The sequence below is a fragment of the Eptesicus fuscus genome, chromosome 8 (genome assembly GCF_027574615.1).
Source record: "Eptesicus fuscus isolate TK198812 chromosome 8, DD_ASM_mEF_20220401, whole genome shotgun sequence".
NCBI lineage: Eukaryota > Metazoa > Chordata > Mammalia > Chiroptera > Vespertilionidae > Eptesicus > Eptesicus fuscus.
This window is the reverse complement of record NC_072480.1, coordinates 21,765,204-21,780,824: the sequence shown is the minus strand read 5'-3', so window position 1 is coordinate 21,780,824 and position 15,621 is coordinate 21,765,204. Positions and strand designations below refer to the sequence as shown.

General features: G+C 48.5%; 1 protein-coding gene across 1 annotated transcript; it reads left to right on the top strand.

Moving 5' to 3' along the window:
• The first annotated feature begins 2,033 nt into the window (after nt 1–2,033).
• RGCC (regulator of cell cycle) lies at nt 2,034–14,504 on the top strand. The gene is made up of 5 exons (XM_008145543.3): nt 2,034–2,295; nt 2,854–3,039; nt 10,857–10,964; nt 12,842–12,904; nt 14,111–14,504. The coding sequence occupies exons 1-5, from the start codon at nt 2,247–2,249 to the stop codon at nt 14,116–14,118; spliced, it is 414 nt and encodes a 137-aa protein (XP_008143765.1). The 5' UTR covers nt 2,034–2,246; the 3' UTR covers nt 14,119–14,504.
• The last annotated feature ends 1,117 nt before the right edge of the window (nt 14,505–15,621 follow it).

Sequence of the window (15,621 nt, the reverse complement as noted above, 5' to 3'; positions counted from 1 at the left end):
AAATGATAATTAGGAAAGAGATCGAGAGCAGTAGTCTTCCATAACCAAAGTAGCACCCATGCTAGAGGTGACACTTTGAGTTGGGGTCCCTCAATGCTTGGGTGGGTTCCCTTACAATGGGGTGCAGATGACAACAGCCAGCCAACCTGAGAAGAGGTTCCCTTCATTGTCACTGTCTCAGTAAACTGAATGGCCGCTAAACACTGGAGCTGTTTCGTAGGCTGTTTTGAAGATCAGCTTGGCTGATTCTTCAACTGACAGGGAAGCAAGAGCTGGGCTGGGTTGCCCACCACCCTGTACTCAGCCGCTGCCCAGGAGGGAGAGGTGCATTTGAAAAGCATTTCCTTGGTCTCAGCTGCCCAATTGGTTGCTGCTCTGCAAGCCGAGGGCATCACCAGTGGGGAAAAAGAAAAAAAAAAAATTAAAAAGGGAGGTGGGAAAAAGGAAAAAATAAAGCCTTGCCTTGTTGCTTTAAGGACCTGGATTATCTGCTTCAATATTTGGAGCCTCTTCCTCCCATCTGCTCAGTCCTCCACCTTACCCTGTGGAGGAAGTGAGGGTGTGGTGAAGCCCAAAGCGGCTCTGAAACCAGACAGGGCTGCCTTTCCATCGGTACCTGACTAGCCGGCCACTTAACCTCTCTGCTCACCTGTAAAACAGAAGCAGTAATTCCGCCTCTCAGGGTTGCTCTGGGGCTAAAAATGGTGCAGGCCAGACCTGACCTTGGGGGCCCGTGATAACCAGGATAAGCCCACTTGTTTCTCCCTGAGGCTGGCTTTGTGAGTCCGAAACCCTGGCAAGGTCTCCCAGTAGAATTTTTAGCAATGATGACTGTTGAGCACTTGACATGTGTCTAGTTGGACTGAGAGACTCAATCTTTTCATTTTACTCTATTTTAATTGCTTTACATTTAAATAGCCAGCTGTGGTCAGTGGCTACTACATTGGGCAGCACAAGAGGAGTCATTCACAGTCACCGGTGCCCTGCCAGGCAGCTGGGCAGGGTGGCCCATCAGTGTGGGCTCAGAGAGGCCCAGGTACTCTTTGCACCGATGAAGTCATTTCTTCCGCCCAACAAGCTCCTCCAGAATAAAGTCGGGGACTGTCGTCAGGCTCCGGCTCAGCTGGGAGCAGTCAAGGTCGGTAAACCGTGGACTCCACTGACTTCTCTCTCTCTTGCCCCCACACTTTGCACCCACAACTCTTTTTAAATTTTAAATGTTTCTATTGAATTCAGAGAGGAAGGGAGAGAAGAGAGAGAGAAACATCCATGATGAGAGAGAATCATTGATTGGCTGCCTCCCGCAGGCCCCAGTCATCAAGCCCGAAACCGGGCATGTGTCCCGACCAGGAATCTAACCGCAACCTCCTGGTTCATAGGTCCCGGCTCAACCACTGAGCCACACCGGCTGGGCCCACAACTCTTTTTATTTTAATTTTTATCTATTGATTTGAGAGAAAGAGAGAAAAACATCTATCTGTTGTTCCCTCTATTCATGCATTCTTTGGTTGCCTCTTGTGCCCTACAGGGATGGAACTGCTTGAACCAATCGCGCTCCCCCGCCAGGGCTCCGCCCACAGCTCTTAGGTCCCTCCGAGAAGTCGGGTGGGGACGCGTGGGAGACACCCCCTGGGTCTCTCCTCTGGAGCCTTTCAGCTGCTTCACTCTTCCCCGCAAACCCAGGAGGCTCAGCATTTCCATTTCACAGACGAGGGAACTGAGGCTCCAGTAGGTTCAGGGCACAGGGCGGGCAGCCGCGGGAGCTCCAGCCGGAGGATGAACTTTTGGGGGTGCTGATGACGTAAAAGGCATCTGCGTGGGTCGGGTTGTCAGGGTGCGCGGGGAAAACGGCGGGTAAATATTTGGGGCTGTAACCTGGGCTCCAGCCAGTCCTAGTCACTGCGGTTCCCGGGCGGCGCGTGGCGAGGGCGGTGTCTGGGGGCGCCGGAGCCCACTCGCTGGCCCCGCCCCCCCGCCCGCCCCGCCCCGCCGGCGGCTATAAGACACCCGGGCTGCGGTGGCGGCGCTGTGGAAAGGGCGCGTGCGGACCGTCCTGGGAGCGCAAGGAGCGACCGGCAGAGCGACAGGCAGAGCGGGAGCAGAGCGGGAGCAGAGCGGGAGCAGAGCGGGAGCAGAGCGGGAGCAGAGCGGGAGAGCGAGCGCCGAGCCCCGCTTCAGTGCGAGCGTCCGGGGCCCCGGGCAGCACCTCGCAAGACCCTCCGCCCCGCGCCGGGCAGAGCCCGCCCATGAAGCCGCCCGCAGCGCAGGGCAGCCCCGCGGCCGCCGCAGCCGCAGGTGAGTGGGGTCCCCGTACAGCCCTGGGCCTACAGGTGGGGGGTGGAGTGGGGTGGGGTGTGGGGGGAAGGCGGGAAAGAAGAGAGATGCGTGTCCTCCCTTACACCTCACCTCCCGCCATCCTCACCAGCGGAGCCTGCCCGCGGCGGGTCAGCTCCCCCCCACCCACGCGGGGCCGAGGACCCGAGCCCGACACGGCGCGCGCAGCCTGACTCAGTTTTCCCTCCGCCTGCGGCTTCGCACGCGCCCCCGGGGGAGCGAGCGTGGGGACGCGGGGCCGGCGGCGCGTGGGAGAGCGTCCCCCCGTGTCACCGGCGGGCGGCCTCGGCCTCCGCCTGCAGTTTCACCCGCTGGAGGCGGTTTCCTCTCTCCGAGGTGGCGGGCTGCAGACCGGGCCTCCAGGGGCGGTGGGGGGAGAGTATCAGGGAGTCGCCGGAGACCCCGTGCTGTGGCCGGGCGGGCGCAGCGATGTTCGTTACCCCCGGGAGTGGGCGGCCCCTCCGCGCGGGACGCGGTGCCCGCGGGGCCCGGCGCCTGAGCCCCCGTCCCCGCCCGCAGCGCCGGCGCTGGACTCCGCGGCCGCCGGCGACCTGACGGACGCGCTGTGCGAGTTTGACGCGGTGCTGGCTGACTTCGCGTCGCCCTTCCACGAGCGCCACTTCCACTACGAGGAGCATCTGGAGCGCATGAAGCGGCGGAGCAGCGCCAGCGTCAGCGACAGCAGCGGCTTCAGCGACTCCGAGAGTAAGTGCGCCCCGCGCCCCGCGGCTCCCGCACCGTCCACGTCCACGAAGGAGCGCTGGGCGCGGCCTCAGTTTGCCCATCTGTAGCCTGAGGGGTGGGGCCCTGAAGCTCAGGGCAGTCTCCAGGGCCCCGGGAGACTGGAGTCGCGGGGCGGTCGCCCAGCGGGGGCGAGAACCCGGGGGGGAAGGCTCTTGAGGGCCAGTGGGTCGCCCTGCCGCCCGCAGGTGTCACAGGCGGGAGGGTTTACTGCAGCAGCTTGTCCGGCCTCAGCCAGACGGGACTCCTGGGACTCAAGCCTTTCCACAGCTCCCTCCCCTCCCAGCAATAACTTTTCAGAGGATGTGGAGCAAGTGGCACAGGAATGGGGGTGGGAGGGCACGTGGGAGGGCACAACACTGAAACATTTGTGAAACCAGGAGAAGTTTCATAAACGGCTGCTCTTGGGATTTTTGAAATAACTCCTTGCACTTTCTTTTGGCCCCGAGCTCCCAGACGCGCTGCTCCATGACAGGGAGTTTTGAAAGACTCCCTGGCACTGCTGGGTTCAAGTATTTTAGGAAGTGGCCCTTCCTTCAGGCAGGCCCCTGGGGGAGTGCTGGCGTTGGGGACACTCAGACTGGACAGGGAGCCAGAGAGCAGACAGCGGGGAGAGGCTTCCTGGTGACTGCCAGGGTCTCTGTCCTAAACAGCCTCAAGGGAGAGAGCTTTCTCCAGGAACCCCAATGTCCTCTAAGGATTATGGATGTCTGTCTAGGTGTCAAACAGCACATTTGGTGACTTTTCAGTATTACATGCTTGCCGGTTTCAAATGACTTATTTTTTCAAAGTGAATTTGAAGCAATTCTGGGTTATTCTCGAGACTTCACTCCCTAGATGGCTACAAGCATGAATGGCCCTCTCTTTGCTGCCCTGGACTCTGGAAGTGAAAGCAATGACCTTTCCTTGTAATTCTCCTCTTTTGAAATCTGAAGTTCTTCCTTGTTAGAGGGCAAAGGTTCAGTCCTAGACTTAAACGTGAGCTGTCTCCTGAGAAGGGATAAAGGGCCCGCACCACCCTTCAGAGTTGGAGTCAGAAACCCGAGTTCCAGCTGACTTTCTTTTGGCTGCCTTGCCCAAGGCTTAGATCTAATTGCAGCTTTGAGGTGAAAGGGAAGGGAATAGTGTGCTGTTAATTTTCCATTTTGTATTTTTGGACTTTGTGGCTAATGACCAGACTGCTTATATTTAATTTCAAAGGGAAGTCTAAAAACTTTTGAAATGTGTCTCACTATCTGTGGCCAAACTGAAATACGTCTCCTTCTACTGGGGCATGGAGCAAGTTATTCACGGAGAACAAATTCTCTCCCCCACAGGAAAGGAAGCTGGGGCAGCCTGTCCAGTGCTGGTCTATTGCAAAGAACAGCTCCTTTCTAAACCACAGCCGCACTTGGCTGGAGTCTGGTCTGAGCTCGCCCATTCATGGGTGATTGCAGCTCCCTCTGGGTAGGGTTTCAGAGCTGGGATCTGTTTTCAGGGGCCTCAAAGAGAAGGTACTTGAAACACATTCTGAACGTTTTTTTTTTTGGGGGGGGGGGATGTTTGAAATAATCTGTATTGTTCTTTAGGGTATGTGTGTATATTTTGTTTTCTGCTTTTGTTGTTAACTGTTGAACTAAACCTTAGCTGGGTGTTGAGAGAAGTAATAGGGAGGGTATAAAGAAGGCTCCGGTGACATCAGTCTTTTCATCAAATGTGTAGTTTGTGCCCCATATGACTGCTTAGAACTAGTCCTGACAGAAGCGGTGTGTCTCTAAATAGTAATTTCTTAAGGAAGCGTAATTTGTATATCTTAATTGCCACCAAGAATTGAGTACAGGCATTCGTTTTAATCGTTTGTCTGTTTAATGCTTTCCTGTGGAAGCGAATGTTTGAGAGGGGTAGATGCTGCGGAATTCAGTCCACCAAAAGGGAGGCACACCAAGATAAGACAATAAGAGAAGGCCACTTTTGCCAAGCCCTGACTATGATTCCTATTAGTATTTATTAGCTCTTCCTATTAGTGGTCTCTTTGCTGGGCTTTCAGTGTGTTATCTCCTATGATCCCTACCACAGTTCTACAAGGTAGACACTGTTATTTGTGTTTTTCTGATAAGACGTCAGAACCACATGGGCGCTCTCTCTCTAAGGCCTTGCTCTTCAGGGTGGGTTGTTGGCTGGAATGGGAGCCAAGTCCTCAGGAATAGACATGCAGTCCCCTTGGACCCAGATCAGGCGCCTGTTTAGCAGTGGTGGTTGTGTGTGAAGGTGTGTCTTTCAAGTGGTCATCTGCTGGGGCAGTGGAGCCCAGCTGAGCGCCGTCAGCCCTGGGCGAAGAGTGGGCTTCGGTTTCTCTAGCTGTGAGGTTGAACTGATGCTGTTTAATAGTGTAATTAGAAATATCCATAGCTCATAATTAGGAAGAAATATTTGCTCTTTTTTAAAAAAAATATTTTTTATTGATTTCAGAGGGGAAGGGAGAGGGAGAGAGAGATAGAAACATCAATGATGAGAGAGAATCATTGGCTGCCGCCTGCATGCCCTCCACTAGGGATTGAGCCTGCAACCCGGGCATGTGCCCTTGGCAGGAATCAAACCCGGGACCCTTTAGTCCGCAGGCCGATGCTGTACCCACTGAGCCAAACCAGCCAGGGCTTTTTGCTCTTTTTAATGCTTTCAAGGAAACACTAAAATGCATATATCAGGCTATGCTATGTAGATCACATATACATTTAAGTCAGTATCTTCCATGAAAATGTTAATGTATGAAACTCTAAATCAAGGTTGCCTTAGTTTTCACTTTACCCTTATAGTTGTATTGCTCTGAAGATGTTCCCACTGCATTTCTTTTAATATATATATATATATTTATTGCTTTCAGTGAGGAAGGGAGAGGGAGAGAGATTTGGAAACATCAATGATGAGAATCATTGATCGGCTGCCTCCTGTACACCCCCCACTGGGGCAGAGCCTGCATTGTGGGCATGTGCCCTGACCAGGAATTGAACCGTGACCTCCTGGTTCATAGGTTGATGCTCAACCTATTCCAGGTACATTTCTGTGTTGTTGTTTTTTTAAATAATCCTTCCTTTTCTCACTAGGTTACTTGCATCCAAAGGAGAAAGATAGACATTTCTTCTTCCACCCAAAGAAGCAAGTTACTTAGATGGGAAAGAAGAATGGACATTTAATAAGGAAATACTCCTTCCTGTTCCCACTTAGGGAGTCCGAAGACATGGAGAGGACCAAAATAACAATTGCAAGATAACTTCACCTTAGGGGTGGCATTCAAATGGGGGTGATCAAAATAGGCTTGTTCCTTTCCCCTACTTGGGTTCTGACAGGTAATCTCAGGCACCTTCGTGGGAGTAGTTGAACTTCAGCAGTAAACGGGCAGTGTAGTTAGGAGCTAGGGCAGTGTGGTCCAAACTTGATCACCAGACGTGCTGCAGGAGTTGCACACATCTTTGGTTTAAACTTCTTTTTCAAACGATATTGTTTTCTCAATATTTCTAAAACGATTTCCAAAAATAGTGAGAAAACAACATAGTTTTAAAAATGACTTTAAGCCAAATATGTTTAAGGTCTGAAGTTTACTGTGTATGCTAGGGCTATTATGATATTGTAGGGCCATTTTAGGGGACAAGCGACTGGCTTCCTTAGCACGTGTAAGACCTAGAAGGTTTGAATGTCTTTGCCTAGACTATTCCAGCTTGGCCCTGGGAGAGGGGACCTTATGGACCCTGGGTGCCAGCATGATGGGAAGCATAGCGGCTGATCAGACATAGGAGCCCCTGAGACTAGAACCTGAACTTGTTCAAACCGTGGGAGAATGGGGAGTGAAGAGCCCTCTGGTTGCCCTCGTACTGCGTTAGGAATTCTGGGTGGGTGACAGGTCTCACTCTGAGGGCCACCTGGAGAGCTGTCTAGAGGCACGAGCAGCCCCAGAAGGAAAGCTGAGACAGCAGCGGTGAAACTGAGGAAGGGGCTCTTTCTTATTCTGTCCCACTTTCAGTGAGGCTGACAGAACTTAGGTTTTTGAGGAGGAGATTCACCGCCCCCCATCCCCTGTGGCAAAAGGGAAACAGGCCCAAGGCTTTCTTTTTCTCAGTTGATTACTATAGTTTGCTTGCCTTAAACGTGTGGGATTGTTCTATATTTACAGGAGCTCTGGCCAACGTTCCCTGTCTGTGGTTTTACTCCCCGCTGGACTAGCACATGTTGGCGCTAACCCTAAATTACCTTTCTCCCCACCCCTAAACTAAAAACACACATCTACCTTTTAAACAAGCCTCTGTTTTTGCAGCCGAGTTTCCCAAGCTCTGTTAGTGGTTCTAAAGTTAGATGTTTGTATATTTAATATGCTTACGTTTCTTCTAACGGTGTCTTACAAAACTTGGTCCCTGAATTTGAGGTTCCTGGCTTCAGCACACGAAGTTGACTTGACAAGGATGCGTTATGGGGCTTTGGGTTGCTTGTGAGATGGGCTGATTGAAGTAGACGTAAGGCTTTAAAATATCTGTTCTTGCCACCTGCCAAGGTTCCTCAAATCGTCACTGTTTGTGTCCCTCAAGCCCCTATTGATAGCACCTGATACCCGGGTGGGGCAATAATACATTAATAATGTGTATTAATAATACACACTGCTGTCATTTCATTGGACTAACTGGCCATTATTTTGCAAGGAGTAGAGTTCCAGGGAATGACAGGAAGCCAGGCTTTGCTTACCTTTTAATTTACCGCAGCGCTTAGCGTGAGATGTTGCTCATTGCAGGTGCTTAATAAAAGTCTATAATATGAAATTTTATTGGGCAGAGGGTAAAGAGAGGTCAAGAGTTTGAGGTACTTTTGTGTCGGTGGTTTGCTCTTGGGAGGTTTGTTCCAGGGCACCTCTAAAGATAAGCGTCTCTTAAGGACTTCGCTACTGTCTGAAGAAGAGGAGGAAGCCTGGGCCTGAATCTTGATTCTTACTATTCTCTGTGGTGACCTTTCCTGTCCTGGGTATTCCACCCTCCATTTTGCCAGGAACTTGAGAATAAATCATGAAAACCGTAGGTATCATACACGGAGCACCTCAGTTATTCCCCTTTTGCAAAAGAAAGTAAGGCTCAGAGGTGAAGTGACTTGCACAGGGCCACACAGCTTTCACGGCCTCTCTCCCACACCTCCATGGCGGCAGCTTCTGCCGGGCCCACCGTATCTCTGGGGCTCTTGAGGTTGTCCTTTGCATCTTTTTTCGTGAATGACATTTGCAGAATATTACCACAGGGTGGGACTAAACTGTGGGCAGTTTTGGCTAAAGGATACTGGGTTTCATTTCCTTTTGATGGTTGAACATTTTGGAGTCTGGAGTCAAGTTTGGCCCAGATTGTGCATAGGACTTATAGAAAGAGAGAAGCATCAAGGTGTATCAATGAGCCAGAATACGAGCTAATGTGATTGTGTGTGTGTGTGTGTGTGCGTGTGCACATGTGTTTTCTCCTCCCAAAGGATGAGTATATGGTGATGTAAAATAGCTGGAGAGTTGGAGCAGAATAGAGATGAAGTCCAAAGTCCCGGCAAGGGCCTGTGGTACAGGGTGGGGTGGAATAAGGTGTGGTGGAGAAACTGGCTCTCCACGGCCGACTGTCTCTGGGAGATAGAGAACAGAGGCGTGGCCACTGAGATCTGGGCCAGCGAGTCTCTGGGTTTGGCACTCTGGGCCAGGGATGGGGGTGAGATAATGGGCCAAAGGCCTAGCGTTCCCTCCTTCTGGCTCAGGAGTCTGGGCACGAGGCCTGCCTCCCCAGGGCCCTCTGTGGTTTTCCTGCCTCTATGACTTGCCTCATCTTCCTCCCACACACTTGTGGGATTCTCCTGACTTTTGCCTGGTGACAAATAGTAACACTCGGCTGTAGGTCTGCAGTGGACACAACCGCTTTGCTGTATGTTGGGAAAAGGCTTTCCCTTGAGGAAACCCAGACTGCTCTGGTGGGCTTAGCTGACAAGGCAAACAGAAGGCACTTGCCAAGTTGCATTCCACTGAGTACAAGAGTCCTAAGAAATATCAACAGGGGTGCCACAGAAAAGTGTCTCGTGATCAAGTAAACTTGGGAAATAGGGCTTCCTTTATCATAAGACTTCTCAGGGATGTTAAAGCGGAAATACACAATGGGAATCTCCAAGGGTGCTCAGTGCTCCCCAAACCTAGTTGATTACACAGTTCTCTCTTTTTTTTAAAGGGACCAGTATTCTGAGGAATATGTGTTTAGGGAAATGTGAGAGGTTCACCATTTTTAAAAAATATATATTTTATTGATTTTTTACAGAGAGGAAGAGAGAGGGATAGAGAGTTAGAAACATTGATGAGAGAGCAACATTGATCAGCTGCCTCTTGCACACCCCCTACTGGGGATGTGCCTGCAACCAAGGTACATGCCCTTGACTGGAATCGAACCTGGGACCCTTGAGTCCGCAGGCCAGCGCTCTATCCACTGAGCCAAACCTGGTCTCGGCGAGGTTCACCATTTGGATCTCAGTAGGTGTCCATCATCAAAGCCCTGAAAAATGATGTGGTCCTTTCAGGTGATGTGAGCTGGACCTTTAAAGGGCGAGAACTTTGAGGGTTGGGCATGTTTGAAAAAGTGGACAAGATGGGTGTGTGGGCCCGGAAGACAAGATGGTGCTGTCTCCCCTCTCCACCCTCGCAGACGAGCAGGGGAGGCAAAGGACCAAAGAAGGATGAGTTTGCCTCCTCCTGACCTGGAGGTAATTGGATAATTCTTATGGAGGAATGGGGGCTGGCCAGGCCCTCATGATTCAGCTCCTCTCTCTCACCTGAAGAGTATTTCCAGAGATCATCTCCGCTACAGCCGTGGCCGGCTTTGTGTTTTGTTTTAACCAGGAAGACTGTTCCTTTGTGACCTCATTGGCCACATCCTGCTTCCTCTGTCTGCTCTGCCTTTGAGCCCTTCGAGTTGGTGCAGCTCAGCCGGCAGCTCCTCTCTGTCACAGCTGCATGGCTGGGCTGGCTGTGGGTTGGGTTCCTCTCCCTTGGCAGGATTTAGAGAAATAGAATCTCAGAACTTCACAGCAGGAAAGGACTTTAAGGATTATTTAGTCCATTTTCCCATTTTATTGATGGGTAAGCTGAGGCCCAGAGATACTGTCTTGCTCAAGGGCACCCAAGTAGCTGAGCAGTTTCCTTGACGCCCAGTGCAGCTCTGCTTCTGTGACTTTGTCTTGCTGTCGCTCTGGTCTTTGGGGGTCTGACAATAGAGGGAACCATGAAATCACTCAAAGTGTCTGTAACAGACAAGCTACCGGAGGAGAAATCTTTATCTTTGACCCTCTAGCTTAACTCCAGAGGGTAAGCTCTCAGGAAAATCATGACAAAGATTCTCTCTTGAACAGGCAGGGAAAATTAGTCAGTCATGGGATCCAACCTTGTGTTTATATTTTAGGGGGTTCAGAGGGCAGAAACTACATTTTTTAGAAAAGATGATTCCTTATGTCTAAGATCCCAAATCAACCTGGTGTTGGTCAGGCACCTGGGCAGTGGGCTCCCGTGTGGTTGTGGTGACTCCATCACACCTGACCTTCTTCAGGGCAGCAAGGGCCTTTGGTGCGTGTGATTACACACACACACACACACACACAAGCTTGCTCTCCTGCTTCAAATCATTTTTGGGGGCAGACACATAAAATCTGGAAATAACCCATTTTGTTTACTAGAAGTTTATATCTTTTGCTCCTTTTGGTGATAAGCTGTTGATCATAGACTGAAGACCATTCCTAATGAGTTATGTTTTCTTTCCTGAAAGGTGCAGATTCATTTTATAGGAACAGCTTCAGCTTCAGTGACGAAAAACTGAATTCTCCAACAGACTCCACCCCGGCTCTGCTCTCTCCCGCCATCACTCCTCGGAAAGGTGAGTTCATTAGTTGGAGCTCGTTTTTTTGTTTTTTTTTTGCTTCCTTATTCCCTTCCTCTTCTCAGTCTCTTCTCTCTTCCCCCTGATCCTTAGCCAATCTTTCCCCAAAGCAAAACAAATAGATGACTAATATCTTAGCATAGTATAGTGTAAAGTGGAATTTACACTAAAATTACTACATAAAGTGGAATTATTTTTCAGGATTTTAATCAGTGTGGAAGTGAAATCAGATAACACGGTGGGGATGGCATGGGGTCACCAAAAAAACCCAAGTTCACAGGGAGAAGAAAGCTGGTAGACGCTACGCAGTGCTCTGCTTTCTCTCAGGCGGCGTCCTCGAGCCTGTGCCGAGGACAGTGCACTCCCTGACTGGTGGGCTCCAGAGTTTCGAACTCAGCGGTTAGGCTTAGCAGAAAGTAGGAGTCTTTTTATTGCATTAACTATCTAACCAGTGATTTCAGATGGCCAATTTAGCAGTTAAATGGGGTCATCATTATGAGACAAGAGATGATCTAACATGATTCTAAATAGCAGCTCCAGCCCGTCTCTGCTGTGGAATGAGTAGCCCTGGAAGCTTTAAAGATGCATGAGCGGCTTCTTATTTTTTGGAACTAGTAAGCGTCTCCAGCTAGAGAGCTGAATGTTCTGTTACAGTGAACAAAGGCCCTTTTGAAAACAAAAGGAGTTTGGTTTTTTTTTTCCTTAAGAAACAGTATACTTGCTGAAAATAGTTGCAGAATGCAATAAAAATAGAACATGGTTGAAGAGAAATATGAAGATCCCATCACTTTTCTCACTCTGGCATTAAGGTGGAATTCTCTCTTTCAAAGGAGCCGTTTTAAAACTCTCTCAGGATAGCAATATTAGCAGCCTCCAGGGACTCCGCCATTGTCCTGCCCTCCGTCTGTAACAGGTCTGTTGAATTCAGACAGACAGAGCAGTCTAGAAAGTGGCTTAAAACATGTCCAGATCTGCTACCTGATCCTCAAGAGGTAGGAATTAAAGAGGGGAACAGAGCCCTACTGGCAAATTGACTATATTAACTAAAAACAAAGAGCCATTTGTAGCCAGCAGGGGTTAATTAATACGTATACCCAGTAATGCATTTCAGAGAAGGCATGAATGGTGAATTCTACAGAAAAAAAGTAAGATACACAGAAAAAGTCTGTATCAGGATGCAGAGGAAACGAGATCAGGAGGAGGACTCGTTCCCTCCTGCTGGCACCTGGATGGGATAAGGGAAGCCTCATGTCCCCTTCCCTGTACCACTTCGACGAGGACCAGTGGCTCTTCATTCATTTCATACTGGAGGGACTCTGAGGGCCTAAGGTGACAGGACAAGCAAGAAAGTGTCAGAGAGAATTAGGGGATCTGGGTGTCCATTCGCACAGGGCCATGCTTACTGAATATTTTTGACTGATAACTCAAATCCTACGCAATCAAAAAAAATTAGCACAGAGATTTATAGATAAAAGGATGTATTTATAGATAAAAAGATTTATATTTAAAAATAACACAAATCCTACGCAATCAAAAAAAAAGCAAAACATTTTATCTTTCTTCCTTGCTCCTTACACCCCCCCTTCCCTATCACCCCCCAAACTTTTAAGGCCTCAAAGGGAGGTTTCTTCCAGATTGTTGGGGGGCGGGTAGGGTAGGGGAATAAAAGAATCATTTAATTTATTCTTCAGAATGCGGTTCGGAGTTGACTGTAAGTAAACCCTGGAGCAGTCACTGGGGTTGGTACAGGACACTCTTCAGTAACATCTCTGAAGATAGAGAGATGCAAAACAGGGTCAAATAATAGTAGAAAAGGTGGGAGTCATCAGCTGTCTCTGATACGGGGAAACTGAACTCCAACTATTGTTTTTCAGCCAAACTAGGAGACACGAAAGAGCTAGAAGACTTTATTGCTGATCTTGACAGAACATTAGCAAGTGAGTACATGCCTGGTATTAAAAAATCAAACGGAAAACTAACCGACACCTCTGATAAAGTGCTGTAATGTTTACCAACTTGCCTGGGGCAGGAAGTTACACCATAAGGCTTCTTTAGGTTCCAATACAGGACTCTAGTGGCTCAGAAAGAAATTGGGAGGATCAGCTTGCCTTAAAGTGGAACTTTTCAAACTGCGAGAATAGGCCACCAGCAAACAATGGCATTTTGTGTGAGAAATGGAGAGTACAAGTAGTATAGTCATTAGAGCAAGACTAGAGCTTTACCATCGTGATGGTCTGCCGGGCTTTTCAGAGGAGAAATGAGCTGATGGGCCATGCAGGCATTCTGCTGACAAGCCAGAGGGTTCCATCCCATAGCCAGGGACATTCCCAGGTTTGATCCAGGGGCTTGGTGAGGTCTGACTTCCAGAGGGTTGGGTCCTGAGAGAGAGTTAGCTAGGGAGACCCTGTAACCAAAGATCCACGCTAGTTACGAAAAGACCTACATTAAGAATGCGATACCTTATTTCCCATTGGCCATTACATAATTATACCCCATTTTGTGTAACCAAAAATGTTGAAACCTGGAGATATCTGATCATAACTGCACAACTGTTTCAAAAGGACAGGATTTCAGGAGCCAGAGGACAGCTAGAGCTTCTGAGATCAATGTTTCAGTAGCTCTCTTCTTGTTCAGTCACAGAACAAGCTTGGAGAATTTTGTCCTAGCCCCTTACTTTTTCAATGAAAGAGTTGATTTTCCATAAAAAATATTTTATGCTGTGCTCTGCTAAATAGCTGGGCAAAATCTGAAAAATTGGATCCAAAGCTGGTTATTTAAAAATAACCCTGTTCTTCACACTGTTTCAGACAGGCTTACATAGTAGGTGGAAAGTCCTGTGTGTTCTCTACCTGCAGAGCTATTGCCCATTTTCTTACACACTGTACCTTCCTACATCAGAAGACCAAAGCCTGTTTTGACAGAGATTTTTTGTAATTACAGCTCAGTTGCATTAGACCCATGTAACAAGCCTGTCTCCTTCATGGAAATTGCAGCGGGCTGACCAGTCATACCAGTTAATCAGACATACATTATGTGGGAAACCTGACATTAAGTTTGTTGCTTTGATGCATGTCTGAGACGGTGTTTAAACATAGGAATTGTACACTTTTGTGAATGGATAATCTTATCTATCCTATTTACAGGTATGTGAGAAAAGGAGAAGTTCTGGGTTCTTTCACCATAAGGGAAAAGCTTCAGAAAGCTCCGAGGACCTGGTAAAATCAGCTGCAGAATTTGCTGCCAGAAGGAATAGAGATGAGCACACGCCCACCACCAGGCCATTCCCAGCTGGTCCTAAAGCTAGCCTTTGGGCTCATCCTTGAGCAATTTCAACAGTGAAACTGACTTTGTTTACCTGCTTGCAGCATATTAGAGCAGACCACCCACGCTAATATCGTATTTCTCTTAAAAGATAGCTTTCATGTAATTTAAAGTGCTTTTATGAAAATATTTGTAATTAATTATATATAGTTGGAAACAGTGATATGCTTTCCTCATTATAATATATTTTTGTATGCAAATAAAATTTGAACTGGAGTCTGTATTTTGCAAGCTTTCTTTCCCTCCCTTTATTTCTTTCAATATATTATCATTCAAATAATATTCTAGTGGGAATGACATGCTTCTTGACTTCTAACAAGGACCTTGGATGCTGCCAATTGTACTAGACAATAGGATGGTAAACTTAAAATGTTACTTTGTTTGTTTGTTTTTTAATCCTCACCCGAGGATATTTTTCCATTGATTTTTAGATAGAGTGGAAGAGAGAGGGAAAGACTGAGAGAAATATCAATGTGAGAGCAACACATCGATTGGTGGCCTCCTGTTGGGCCAGGGAGGAGCCTGCAGCCAAGGTACATGCCCTTGACTGGAATCGAACCCAGGACCCTTCAGTCTGCAGTCCAAGTCTCTATCCACTGAGCCAAATCAGCTAGGGCTTAAAATGTTACTTTGAAACTCATTTCTGAATTCTAGAGGGAAATGTTGTATGATTAATGGGAAATTTTAATTTGAGGATTATGGCTTTGATGGAAGTTGTGTTTCTCTTCTATCTCTGTTCTCCTATCTTTATATCTTAGCATCTTTTTTTAGGTGTCATGTGCTCTCTCCTTCAGTTTAAGGGAAATATCAGTTTCACTCACAATCCAGGTCTTAAATATAAGGGAAAGCCGGGGCAGCCAGAAGGCTTGATGGTGCTCTTACAAATCTCTGTGCTAAGGAAGATTAGATGGACTGATCTCGGTGCCCATGTTCAGCTGGCTTTGGTGGAGCCGGAGGGTCCAGATGCAAGGTCTTCCATTGGGTGGGCTTTGCATGTAGAAGCCAATGCTCCCCTCCCCTCCCACCTGCCCTTTTTGGAGGCTGGGAGAGGTGTAAAAACAGGAAAGTTCATAATTTTCTTATTTATGATTTTCTATTTAAAAACCTCTAAAATGGCCCTGCTGGTTTGGCTCAGTGGATAGAGCATTGGCCTGTGGACTAAAGGGTCCCGGGTTTGATTCCGGTCAAGGGCACATGCCCGGGTTGCAGGCTTGATCCCTGGTGGGGAGCGTGCAGGAGGCAGCAGATCTCTCTCTCTCTCTCTCTCTCTCTCTCTCTCTCTCTCTCTCTCTCCCGTCCTCTCTGAAATCAGTAATCAAAATCTCTGAAATCA